Source organism: Corvus brachyrhynchos, unplaced genomic scaffold, assembly GCF_000691975.1.
Source record: "Corvus brachyrhynchos isolate BGI_N302 unplaced genomic scaffold, ASM69197v1 scaffold202, whole genome shotgun sequence".
Taxonomy (NCBI): domain Eukaryota; kingdom Metazoa; phylum Chordata; class Aves; order Passeriformes; family Corvidae; genus Corvus; species Corvus brachyrhynchos.
This window is the reverse complement of record NW_008238132.1, coordinates 6,859,562-6,873,236: the sequence shown is the minus strand read 5'-3', so window position 1 is coordinate 6,873,236 and position 13,675 is coordinate 6,859,562. Positions and strand designations below refer to the sequence as shown.

The window sequence follows — 13,675 nt, the reverse complement described above, 5'->3', positions numbered from 1 at the left end:
CGCCGGGCTGCATTTCCCTGCCAACAGCGCCCTCTCCCGGCCTTTCTTTGCCTGCTGGCGGGGGCGGGCGCACCGGGCAAATTAATATAATTTATTGCCAATCAAATCAGAGCAGGGTAATGAGAAATAAACACATCTTAGAACAACTTCCCCTTACCCATCTCTTCTTCCCGGGCTCAACTTCGCTCCCGAATTTTCTACCTTCTCTCCTCCAGCAGCACAGGGGGAAGAGGAATGGGAAGTGTGATCGGTCACCACACGTTGTCTCTGCCGCTCCTTCCTCCTCAGGGAGAGAACCCTTCACACTCTTCCCCCGTTCCACCGTGGGGTCCCTCCCATGGGCGATAGTCCTCCACGAACTTCAGCATACATCCTTCCCTCGGGCTGCAGTTCTTCATGAACTGCTCCACTGTGGGTCACGAGTCCTGCCAGCAAACCTGCTCCAGAGGGGCTCCTCTCTCCACTGGCTTCCCACAGATGCTGCCAGGAGCCTGCTCCAGCACGGGCTTCCCACGGGCTCACAGCCTCCTTGGGCATTCACCTGCTCCAGTGTGGAGTTCTCCACGGGTTGCAGGGGGACACATGCTCTCCCATGGATCCCCATGGGCTGCAGGGGCACAGCTGCCTCTCCATGGTCTGCACCAGGGCCTGCAGGGGAATCTGCTCTGGCCCTGTGGCGCAATAAGGGCTGCTGCTGAGCTCGGCCTTGGCCAGAGGTTCATCCATCCTGGAGCCGGCTGACATCGGATCTGTCAGATATGGGCAAAACTTCTGGAAGCATCTCACAGAACCAACCCCAGAAGCCACCCACTATCAAAACCTTGCCACACAAACCCAATACAACATTCACCCAGATCTATTTGAAATCAGCATATACTATCAGTCTTCTTTGCTTTCTTATTCTCCAAGCAATGTCCCGTACTGGATCCAACAAATTAAAGCCAGATATTTGGAGTCTGGTTTGCAGGCACAATGGCTGAAACAAAAAAATCTATTTAGAGGACTACAGAGCTTTTCAGAGTAGTCCCCACATTAAACATGGCTCTGGGAAGCCTGTCACTTTGCCAGCCTGGCTGTATCCCACTGACTGCTCACTGTGGTCTACAATGACATTTCAGTTCTAGAGCACTTCTGAAACACATCTCCCATCTGTCCCCACTTACGGCATGTGGCCCTGTGACATGAACCAGTTTTGGAGGGCACTGAGTGGATTCCTTTCAGCTTAACAGGAAAACTAACTGTAGGAATAGCCATAATGCACTCCACTGGCTATCAGGCCTTTAGTCCATATGCCTGGGCTGGAACCCAGTGGATGTGAAACCCCTGGTGGGCCAGACCCCTAGCATCACCCACTTCATGCTACAGCCTCGCTGCGCTACAGCCGCACTGCGGACTGGCACAGCTCTCACCGCAGTGATCTCGCTCTGCTCTGTGGTGACTGGGAACTGGGGCACCTGGATATGCCCGTAGAGGAACTCCAGGGCAGCAAGGCAGGAAGCTAGCAGGGGCCAATTTTACTGGTGGATGGTCAAAGCTTTGTCCACTTTGATCCTCTTCCACCAAAGAACAGGCTGTGGAGGTGGCAGCTTGCAGTGCTCCCTGATGCAGTTCCCACTCTCCTGAGGAAGAGGAAATCAATCCTCACAGGCTGAGGAAGGGGATCCCAGCCCTTTCCCAGGGCTTACAGGAGACATAGTCTCACGTTGAGACAAATTCTTCAGGCAGAGCAGAGGGAGGCGCTGCAGCTCAGCAAACAGTACCGGGCCTGTAAGGAGCGTGAGCATTCCGAAACACTCTCTAATGTTCCTAACAACCCAAAGCACTTAAAAATACACTTCAGTACTTACTGTCATATTAATTTATTAGCAGGAAGCATGTTTTGCTGTAAGGCAGACAATTAACAGAGAATTTCTGTAATTCTCTGTCAGGAGGCCAAATATTACTGATAGTTAATACCTGCAATTAAAATGATTGTTCGGAAATGAACAAAAGAATCTCAAAATGCATATGGAAATTTCATACAATCTATAAAATATGTAACTTTTACACTTCTTGAGTAAATAATTTGCAGTTTTTATGGAAGAAACAAATATCCTACAGTTGATTTGCAAAATAAGCACTGCAGGAGATGTCCAGTATTCTGTGGCTCTCCCTGGTAAGCAGACAAGCAGAACAGCACCTACAGAGTCCAGGCTGAGAGAGGAACCCCACTTGCATTGCTCCTGTTGGCCAAGATAAAGCCCCTACTTTGTAATTCCAGTAAAAATTAAAGAAGTAGGGTTATACTGAGAATCAGAGCCTACAGAAATTTTTGAGCCTCTGGAAGAATCTGCAGAGTATAGTAAGACAGAAATAAAGCCAGGTTTCCAAGCCTTCAGCTTTACAAGCAATTCCAAGTTTCACAGAAAGTTTTGTAAAAAACTCCTCTTTTTAAAAAAAGTAATTAAAAGTAAAGGTAGAATCTTAACTCCTCCTGAAGGAGAGATTACCAGCAGCATTCACTGCACTGTAGTTATTTCATGGGTGTGATATTTGACTTAATTTACTTCCCTGCGTACCCAGGCCACCTATGATGTTTCAGGGACTTTTCAATTTCAGCTGTTCCTATGAAGATACAGATTTTACTGATTTGATACCAGCAAACTGATCACTATAAAACTTGAAGGGGCCTTAAACCTCACCCTGTTTTTCCTTGCTTCTACTTCAAGTAGAAGAGCATTGCCAATGGATTATGGAAACAAGGTTTCAGTGGGTGGAGTAGGGCAGACTTTTTATTCTCATTTGGACAGTGTACACTATCCAGTCACAGCCCTGCTATCCAGTTCCAAGCTTTCCCAAAACCTAAAAGAAACAAAAAGAACCTACAGGTGCATCTTAAGACATGATTTCCCTTCCAGGATTTTAAGAAGGGCAGCAAAGACAAGATGCATGAAAGAACTGGGAAAGAGCTGTTTACATATCCTACCAGCAAGAGCAGAAAAAGATTTATGGTATTTGCACTTGAGAGCTCAGCAAAGGAGTGAACAGAAAGTCTTGGAACATCTGCTAAAACAAACAGTTAGAGGTCAGATTCAAAGCAGGAAACAGATGGGAATTAGGAGAGAGAACTCTCAAAAGATTCTGGGTGCAACTCCTTGTTCTGGTTACACATTACTTACCCCCTCTAAACTAGCAACAACACTAGGCTGCAGTTTCAGTAGCTGTTTCAATGTCACCCTTGTAGTGTAGTCATCCAAGAGACTGGCACCTGAAAAGATCTGGGCTATTGCACTGGTACAGATCATCCTATCTAAGAAAAACCAGGACATTGGTGATTTACTAGCTTCTGTAGTCTAAGAGCCTGTTAGTGAAGGTTAACAAAACCTCAACGCTAGCAATCTTCACATGTATGTAGGTGCCAGTGAGATGCATATAGCCAAATGCTTTTATGCCTGCCTCCAGAAATTGAGAAAAAGCAAAGCTAATCTTTGTGTTCATTAACTCAGATGGACTACACTTGAGGAAGCACACAGAGCAGCAAGGCAAGTACCATAAAACTGAACAGCTCTGCTGCTATGGTAGGAAGTGTATATGAGAGACAAGACTGGTCTCCAAGTCATTTACCTAGCAATGATTGCTATCCCAATGGTTTTGTGTTCTTCATACTGAGAAGCAGACTGAGAGGCAAAAGCCACTTCCAAGAACAGAGATAGTTGCTGGTGATTATTTATCTACCATTTCCTAGAAGATTCCCTTGATGATTGTATTTGAAGAACTACAGCTTATTTCTGCCATTTGCTAGCCCAGAACTTATAAATCCATTCCCTCAATCCATATACCAAGCAAATAAGACACCATTTTATTATTACTCTGATCTACCACCAATAAACTTTCAGTATATTTTTTTAATGTGTTAAAAATGATCAGCCACCCAGTTACTTTCACAGAAAATACAAGCAGCATTTTTTCGCCAGGAGCTTCTAAATTAAAAAGACCTTCAGGTAATGCTGTAAAACATTAAAGACATCATAAATAAACTTATTCTAAAATTCACTTTCCAAACAATAAATAAAACTCTTCCTTATTTGAAAGTGCAAACAGGCTGTATTATAAAAAGTACGAAGCAAGACTGCAGGAAGTGCTTAATTATTCAGTAATGACCAAGACACAGTTTCTTGCTTTGGTGCTGCTGGTCATCCAGCGATTTTGTTTTCTGGACCCCATCTAAAGAAAAAAACATGCATGGAACATTAATACAACAGCAAGTATAGCCTAATACTCAACATGGACAGGCACAGTGGAATACTGGGAGTGGGGAATGGGATGGAGATTGTCTTCTTCCCCTTACAGAAGAACATACAATAGTCATAGCAAAGAGGAGTACACTAAGGAATGAGAGGAACTTAAACCAGTTCAATATTGAAAATGGAGGCACATCACATTAAAGAAAACAGTTAGAGAAATGAGCCCTGTTAAAAGTTGTCAAACAAAGTATGCCAGGATGAATCTGTCTCCAGCTGGGTCTAAAAACCATGAAGAGAGAGAGGGACAAACAAGCCCTAACATTTTGCAGTGATCACTAGTGCCATAAACACTACTCTAAGCCCTTCCATGCCCCCCTTCCCCCAGCCCAAAAGGAAGTAGCTAACAAAGAGACTTCTCCACTAATCTATCTCAGTACATGTTAGGAATTTGCTTGGAGTACGTGGCTATTTGTGGGCCACAAAAACAACCTTCAGTCTTTTTTATGCTCCTGGCATGGTACTCAATGCATCTTTACACTGCATCTTCATGCTTGAGGCACAAAAATTATTTAGTTGCCATTTTCCATGTTGTTTTCCCCTCTGGATAAGTAACATTTTAAGGATTGGTAGCTGACAGTAGACGCCTATGGTGAGTCCCTTTTTGTAGCACAAAAAGGCTTCGAAGTAAGACTTATCTAAACTGTTTTGAGAAGATGACAGCTCCCTTGCTACAGAGGTGCATGTCAACAACGATTTTGTGACCTTTATATTATACATGTGCATATATATACACAAATGTAAAAGCACTGAAATGTTCTGCAGAACATACTTAAATGACTTGAAGGAGTCCAGTCCAATTTCTCTTGAAAAATAATGGTACTCTTGATAGAACACAATATAAAAAGTCTTTATAGAACAAAATTTAAAACATGGTCAAGTAGTCTGAAATGATCTACATGCCAAACAGCATGTTGCTGACCTCCATAATAGCATTGCTAGATTTTGTAATGTGTGTCAATGCCAAGCATTTTGTTACAAGTTAGTTCACCTACAACAGTTAGTTATTACCTGTTACAGTTAGCTCATCTATTCAAAAAACTCAGAAAAGTTTTCATAGCAAAATTTAACTCACTGAAATCAAGACTAATTAAGACTAAACAATCCCAGAGGGAATCAGGTTTGTTTAAAATGTGATCTCACTTATTGAGTTCAGTCATAAAATGAATTAATGAAAAAATACTTACTTTCCCTGGCTGTAGGGTCATGGAATTCAAGGGCATTAGTGTGCAATGGACTTAGTTGCCACTGGTAAAAGAAGAAGAAAATGGTTACTTATTTCAGAAGACAGAATAAGGAGCAAAGGGAGAAAGGAAAAGTACCCTACAGGCCTTCACTGAAAGGCATGACTAGGGGTGAGGTGGGAAATGAAGGACTCCCTCTTGAACACACACTTGCTTTGAGGACAAGTAACTATTAAGGCATGCAGACATGAGCTCCCTTGAGAAGGGGGAATGAGGCTGCTCACACCAACAGTGCTGCAGTTTGTCATGGTGAGTCCCCTGACTGCAGGCGAACTTGGCCACATTCGAAACCAACAAAATCACACAGTGACCTCCAGCATCAGCTGCCATGCTATGACAGGGAAGGCTTGGAGAGAACTTCACCATGTGAAGAGACCACCTCCAACAACAGCAAGTTAGAGGGAAACCCTCCATGTAGATACAGGAAACAGAGGGGCTTGGCCCCATCATCTGGCACATGGCACAGCACTACTCCCCAGAATTGTGACGGAGCAACCTCTCAATTCCACTCACCTGACTAAACAGCACAGCGCTCCTCTATGCTGGCTGTAGATGACTGCTCACTCCACTCTCCCATCAATGCTGCCCCCAGTTTTTAGAGTACAGTACATATAGACACTTACTGTGAATTTGCTTACACCCTCAAGTTCACCAAACTTCATATAGGATATGTCTGCTTTCTTTTTTCCAGCATCAACATCTCCTGCATAGATCTGCTTGATACCAGCTCCTTTAATTAAAGGAACACATTCATCACATGGACATTTTGTGACAAATATCATGCTTCTCTCATCTGGCTTTATTTCTCGACACCTACAAGCAGTCAGAAAACAGAATTTCAGAGTTTGTATCTTGATAGTTTTGAATTGTGACAAATTTGATACCTCAAAAAGCACGCAAAGAAGTGGTATTTACTCTCAGAATCAATTTATTCCTAATCAAGTGCACAAGTACACAATGGAATCTGGTTTGGTTTCACTACCTGGGAGCAACACCCATCCCATGTCTCCACACCTATTATTGTTAGAAGCTTCATCAACTCCACCCTTCCGCATTACAGGTTATAGCATGGTCTAGCAAGCAGAGCCAGTGGCTTGTATCTGAAGGATAACTGAAGGAGCCAATATCCTTTAAAACCCAGGTTCTTACAAGAAATCTGAGGAAAGCCCAGGAGCTGACTGTGTCCATACACATCCAACTTCTACATCACAGGCATAAAAAATACTGCGATTGCAATCCACAGTTCATCACAGAGACATCACACATTGTCCAAGTGTTGACTGGGATACAATTAATTTCTTCTCAGCAGCTGGTGCAGTGCTGTCTTTTGGATTTAGTATGAGAATAATGTTGAAAACACACCGATGTTTTAGTTATTGCTACGTAGTGCTTACTCTGAATCAAGTGCTTTGATTCATAGTCTGGCATATTCTGGCAGTGAGGAGCTGCACAAGACGTGGGAAGAGTGACCCAAACTGGCCAAAAAGATATTCCTCCATGCTAAAGAGTGTCACACCCAGTATATTAACTGAGGGAGTTACCTGGAAGAGACATTGATCAGAGTTCAGGGATGGGGTCTGGCATTGATCAGTGGGTGGCGTGCAATTGTATTGTGAATTACTTGTTTTTACCTTGGGTTTCCTATTTATTATTATTTACTATTATTAATAAATTTTAATTTGTTTCCATTACTAAATGGTCCTTGTCTCAACCTGCAAGTTTTACTTTTGATTCTTCTCCCCATTCCAGCAGGGCAGGGGGGTGAGCGAGAGGCTGCCTGGTGTGTACTTCCCAGCTGGGCTTAAACCACAACATTCATTGTCATGGAGTTGTTTCCAAACCATCTCATTCTTCTCAGTGGTAAAAATAAATCCATTACCTGAATGTCAGGGCGTTCTGCTCCGCATGGATAATGTATCTGAACTTTCTGATTTCCCGATCTTTTTGCTTATCATCCATGTGTGGAAAATCAGCATATTCAGATCCAACAGGAAAGGCATTGTAACCACAGCCTACAAAATACATGGCTCCTGTTCCATCACAGCCTCTCTGCAACAGTAAACAAAGCATCACATTTGGAGGTATTTAAACTGAGTTCTTAGTCAAAGTGCTGTGCAATGTATACTTTTGTATGATCAGACAGTTCAGCTCTTGCCAACTGCTCAATGACTGTATGGAGCTTTTCCACTGAGCCCTGTAGGAGCCACACAAGCAAAGTGTAACGCTTCAGTTACCTGCACCAGGCTTTCGAGGCTTTCCTTTTGGCAAGTAATACTGACAAGTAATAGGGACAAGAAGTCTGAAGGATTTATTCCTTAACAATGTACACAATTAAAGACAGCTGGAGTTCATCCCTGATGTGCCAGATCATGTTTTGCCATCTCTCAATAGACCCGGTGACCAGTGGGCTGATAAGAGGCAATCGGGGATTGAAATCAGAAAAAGAAACAAAACCGCAATCAGCAGCTGATGACTGAAGTGTTAAAACAAATGAAGAGTATATTGCAGCTGCATGAAGAATGAGGCTTCCTGGGATTGGTAACATGCATAAGCAGAGATATGAACAAAAACTTTCTGTTTGGATGGGAAAAAGCACTGTAACAATATTAGTAGAAAAATACCACTTTGATCCAAAAAGGAATGTGCTAAAGCCCGTACAGCGTTTCAACTGCAACAAGAAGCTGCGGGAGATTGTCAGGCTATAATTGCACTGAGACCTCTCCTAAAAAGAGCTGCAAAGAGGGACCATGCAGGACACATGCTGCCTGATCAGCAGCTGTGGCAAAACCTTGTAGCCAGGATATCTGGAATAACTGACAACGACTAGGGAAGCAGGCGTACTGAAAATCCAGACGGAAAGACTGTCATAGTTACTAAAATCATTTATACTTCCCCTTCATCTTAAAGCATAACAATGAACCAGTCACTAACGTAGTTACTAAACCTGTGTGTGTATGAAAAACAGGACTGTATAGACTTCAAGGAAAATAACAAGCTCAAAGCCAGTGTATGAATTGTGAGTGCAAGAAAAAGTAACTCTTTTCAATACTTACTGATTTTTCTTCTGCCCAAATAATAGCTCCAACTCCCGTTTTATGATCCTCTAAAATACATAACATTTTAGGAGTAAATAACAAATAAAGCACTTCTGAGTTACCTATACATTAACATATGACTTCCTAGAGTAAGGAATAACAGTTATTGCTGCTTTGTGGACAGGAGGGAAGAAATGCAGAAAGATTAAAAGCTTTGAAATCACGTGAGTCTACTGTAAAAGCTGGTTGTGCTCTAACTGCAAGGCAGTCATTCTAAGGCTTTACTGTGTACATTTGTTCACGAATGCAACAAAGCAACCAACACATAGCTAAGAAAATGTGTGCAAAGAATATGTGTGGATAGGTTCATACTACTTAATGACTTAATTTCTGCCATTCTTTAAGTTTATGGTTCTGTGGTCTGAAGTCCTATCAAAATGAGTTCTGTTTTACACCCAATTCAGAGACAAAATATTAACAATTAGATTTTGGGGGTGTATTCTATTACCACCATAGAAAAACTGGTACAGAGCTTTCATTATGTGACTTTGATGGTTTTTATGGAACTTGAAAATCTTCCCCAGTAGCTATTGATGAGAATCTTGACCAGTTAAAACAGCGCATATCAAGGAGAAAAAAATGTTTCAGGCTTCCATTGATTAATATTGCAGAACACACTGCTTCCATTACTTGTTTCCATCATCCTTAATATCACTACAATATGCAACCACTCAAAGAGGGTCTTTGGGGTCATCCTGGCAAAGATGTATTATATCAAAGCTGATTACATTTATATTCTGCATATTTATTAGTCACTGATGAAGTGAGCAAGATGATAATGACTGATTAAACCAGCATAGAAAACATCCTATATTCTTGCTCCCCTTATATCCACCGATATAATAGTGTAAAGCATCTAAATATGTGTGTGTGAGCTGCTATTTATTTTAATTTCATTACAGTGTAATAAGAGTTGGCTCAAAAACCAGACCTGAGTCCAGGCTGAATATTACATTATTTATCTGAATACTACAGATAAACCTGAACTTTGCTGCCCCAAGAATGAGTACTCAAGCTTGGTCATTCCATCTTGTTCTGTATAACAGCAGCTGTACAAAGAACTCATAACTGGTTCCATGAAACTCCTGAATTACATCTAAAAAACGTGATCTCCTCTGCAATTTTTGGAGACAAAATTTGCTGAGGGTACCTGACTTAATAGGTTGGGTCTAGATGTGCGTGTTGGGGGATGAGTTTTGGTTTAAGCTTTATATATGTACTATTTATTTGTTTCAATGGTTTAAAAAAAGCAACTATCACATCTAGAGTACAAAAACATCACTGAGGATTACCATCAAGTTTGAAGTCTTCATATTCTGTTCTCTGGAAAAACTTAGCAGTCTCCTGCATCGGTACCCAGAGAGAATAAAGTAGGTAACAGAATTCATCTTTGTCAAGAGAAAGTCAATAACTATCCTTCCACCTCAGGAGCCTGGACATAAAACTCCAGCATCTTCGCAAAGAAAACCCCCATCAGATATATAAGCACTTCCACTAATAAGATTAGAGCGAGGAGACATAATATAACTGTACTTAATGTCCTACTGAAGGATATTATTTCACTGCTTTTTTCTGAAGTGTACATAATCTGCTTGAAATATTGACATTTATTGGATAACAGAAGCATCTTGTGAGACCTTAGTAAAAAGAGCCTCAGAGCAGCTTGAAGAATTTAAATGTCGTTCTGTTCTATTTTCACTAGGGTGTTGGACACGTTGGCAGGGCAGGGTTTGCCAGCACTGTATGTGAAATACCTGCACCAATTTCCTCATGGAAAGCTTTCACACACAACACTGTGTGCCCCTGGGGAGTCTTTACTATTACTGCTGCACTTGTTTCACACATGTAGGAATGGAATCAAGCAGCTTGCTCAAGCAAGTGTGTGGAAGAATAAGACAGAAATCAGGAAATCGCTCTACTGGTGAGACCCCACTCCTCCTGCGCTCTGGTAACAACTCACCTGTCCGATACGCAAGCAGCCTGGCCTGTATCATACAGTGCCTTGCCACGTCCTGGGGCAAACACTGATCGTCTGCTTCATTTGTTTGTTGTGATCCACTCTTGTAAAATCCAAAGTATCCATAGACAGGGACACTGGCAGCCACTGATGCCAAGACCAAGACAAGATCTTTCATATTTTGCCTAAGGTTACTGAAGTACGGGTTTTCACAGAGGTTCTCCAGTCCCATTGTCATCAATATTTGCTTGTGCATTTCCTCATTTGAAATTAGAAATAAACTTTCATACTCTTTTATTCTCTCTTGCCTACATGCAGTATAAAAGTCAGTATTACAGTCAGGCTGTGATTTTGCTATTTTCTGAATAAAATCAAACTTGGTGGAAGTTTCTTCAATAAACTGCACCATGTAGCACACCAAAGGCTGAAGCAGCACACACACACGGGCACGACTGTTTGACTTCAGTCTTTCCACTGCTTTGGCATCCAGCTTTGCATCCTCAGTGCTTGTTGGATTGGATACCTCGTTCTGCAAGCTGATTTCAGGATCTGCAGGCCAGTAAGAAATCCTGTTCACCCCGGCTGGAAGAGAAGATAATGCAGCAAAAGAAACTGTGCAAGTTCAGTGGAACATAAACCTCATATCCAACACACTATTGCCTAACCCAGGTTTTACTTCTTTGAGGCCCCAAGTGCTGCTTAAGGGGTGTCTAGACAACAAAAATGCTGGTAGATACAAGTATCAAGCATTATCCAATTTATTAGTCAGACTACAGACAAAAATTTGAGTTTCCCAAGTTCTCAGATCTTTGTGACAGCCTAATTTTGCATCTTACATCAAACAGATAAATTAGCAACACACAAAAGAAGTTAGCACTGATAGACATTGCTGCTGAGATTAAAAATCAGTATTTGCAGAAGGGCTGTACCAGCAGATCCCATTTCAGGAAGTGAATAATCTGGTTTGTCTTCATCTCCCTTGGGAAAAGGAAACCCTTAAGTACTCCCTGTGATTTCTGCATAAAAATCCACTCCTCTCTGGTGCCAGTGACAAGCAATGGGAAGCAAGGAAAAATTCAGCAATCTAGGCCTAGTCATCAGGCTTAAGGTTGTCCTGGCAGAGTGCAAGAGGACTGTCAGAATCTGAGCAGTGCATTCCAGCTGAGAGACAAACACCAGCAGTAATAATGGTTGCACATAACAGAGAAACATGGTCTAGGTAGCAAACCCCAGTTTCTTGACCATCAGCTCCAGGAAATGTACGTTCACCCTTATGGAAAACATCAATGCAGGCTACACAAGCTAGGGATTAGCATTCACAGCTGAGACAGCCCAAAGAGAAAAGATGTTTTCTGTTTTCAACCACAAGCATTACATTTACTCCTACTCTACTACAGTCATTGCTTACCATTTACAATCATTTTTAAACAAGTTGAGCATGGTTTTCTGGAAAAATAAAGATCACAGTTTTTAAGTCTTGATCCGTGTTTAATGAGTGCAATCTGGCCAGCATGCAAGTCTGTACTGGAGCAATGCAGACCAACAATCTTCATATTTTTCACCACAACTAGACCACTCTTCTTCACCTACAGAAAAAGGCATCACTATTATTTTACTTTTTTCCAGCACTGAATCCATAAAGACATTACAGCTCTTCCTTGGATAACAGTAACCAGCCAGCAGCAGACCATAGAGCTCTTCAGTACAAATGAATCATTAAACAATCTGCACTTTCCTAAGCATTTTGTTTTCACATGTGCCTGTTAATATCAGGGTGCTGTGTCTCTGTCAAACTCCAAAGAGGGACTTGTCACAAATTCCTGATTTTTTTCTGGTCATTGCTTTGCCCGTAACAAAATCCAGAAGCAGCATAGAAAATTCTGTCAATTATAGCTGAAACCTCCTCTGAATCAGACATCTGGAAATGCTCATGAATTTAATTTCTGTCTTAAGCTTGACCATCCTGGGAGCCAGTATCTTCTTTATCTTTATTTCTGTCTCTTCATTTATGTAATGAATCCTGGTTCTAAAGAATCTTCCATGGGAGAAGTCTGCATACCACAGACGAGAGCTATTACAGCTGGATTCCCATGTATTGTGAGGAAACTGGATACAAGCTAGTTTGATGAAGCTGGTGAAACAGACCTCATTATGCAATCCAGCTGCTACTGAACACTGTTGCCTTAGATCTGTAAATTATTCAATTGCTTTGTGGTTACAGAAACGAGACTTTATTAAAGCTCTAGATACAAGCCAAGTACCATTTCTAACTGAATTACTAAATTTCAAATTGCTTTTGAAGGCTGTAGGTGCTGCTCATCTATCCCTCTTTTGGATCTAGCCTGGGACATACCCAGCTCTGAAAATGAGGCCTAATTGTCACTCAGATTATTTTCCTGTCTTTTCTTGCCCTGGCTGATACATGTGCTATGGATCTTAGCACATGGGTATGCTCTGCACAATGCAATAATCATTTAAAGAGCACAGTAACAACTCTGATCACAAAAGGAAACATCCTGTTCCAGGTCAGTCTGAAAATGCCTCTTGACTTTGAGGAGTAACTGGCTACTGTTTAAAAGACCCACTCTCAAGGGCAGTTTCTTTTCCTTGTCACTAAAGCAGTTACCTACAAGTTCTTGATCAGTAAACATTTCAAGTACTTGTGTGCACCTCCACTGTATAAAAAAACCTCATCTACAGTCATGAACATTGTAACTCTAAGAGTCTCTCTACACCAACAACCACACTGACTTTACATACATGGTATACACCACGCCTCTTCCGTCATGCTCTTTAAAACATCTGCAATTTTTTTGGGCTTGCTTCACCTCTTGGGGTATATACCTTGCCTGTCAAAGTTTTTCAGAAATAGCATGCTATTTAGCCATTTAGTGTTTTTCTCCCACCACTGGATTTTTTTCTACTTTTAAGAAATATTTGAAAAAAGTTTATTACATTTGGTTGGTTTTGTTTTTTACATCTTGACTATGTGTCATCTAAAGAGCAGTTGGGTTAAATTCACTGAAGGAGCTCTTCAGAAAGACCAATTAACAGTAAGCACAGACATTTTACCTGGGATTTTTTCTGTTGCTCAGCCGA

At 41.6% G+C, this 13,675-nt stretch overlaps 2 protein-coding genes across 7 annotated transcripts in view; one reads left to right on the top strand and one right to left on the bottom strand.

The window, feature by feature from the left end:
* LOC103615159 (RCC1 and BTB domain-containing protein 2) overlaps positions 1 to 13,675 on the top strand; it is a 468,828-nt gene that overhangs the window by 144,899 nt on the left and 310,254 nt on the right. The gene's annotated exons all lie outside the window — the stretch shown is intronic.
* Positions 1,841 to 13,675, bottom strand: part of CDADC1 (cytidine and dCMP deaminase domain containing 1) — an 11,950-nt gene continuing 115 nt past the window's right edge. Inside the window, exons 2-9 of the mRNA XM_017733621.1 lie at positions 13,649 to 13,675; positions 11,985 to 12,162; positions 10,580 to 11,158; positions 8,578 to 8,627; positions 7,404 to 7,573; positions 6,148 to 6,337; positions 5,468 to 5,528; positions 1,841 to 4,203 (exon numbers count right to left, since the gene is read on the bottom strand). The exon at positions 13,649 to 13,675 is cut by the window's right edge and continues 2 nt beyond it. Coding sequence (XP_017589110.1) covers positions 4,130 to 4,203; positions 5,468 to 5,528; positions 6,148 to 6,337; positions 7,404 to 7,573; positions 8,578 to 8,627; positions 10,580 to 11,158; positions 11,985 to 12,162; positions 13,649 to 13,675 — 1,329 coding nt within the window. The 3' untranslated portion in view covers positions 1,841 to 4,129. The remainder of the gene's footprint in view (positions 4,204 to 5,467; positions 5,529 to 6,147; positions 6,338 to 7,403; positions 7,574 to 8,577; positions 8,628 to 10,579; positions 11,159 to 11,984; positions 12,163 to 13,648) is intronic.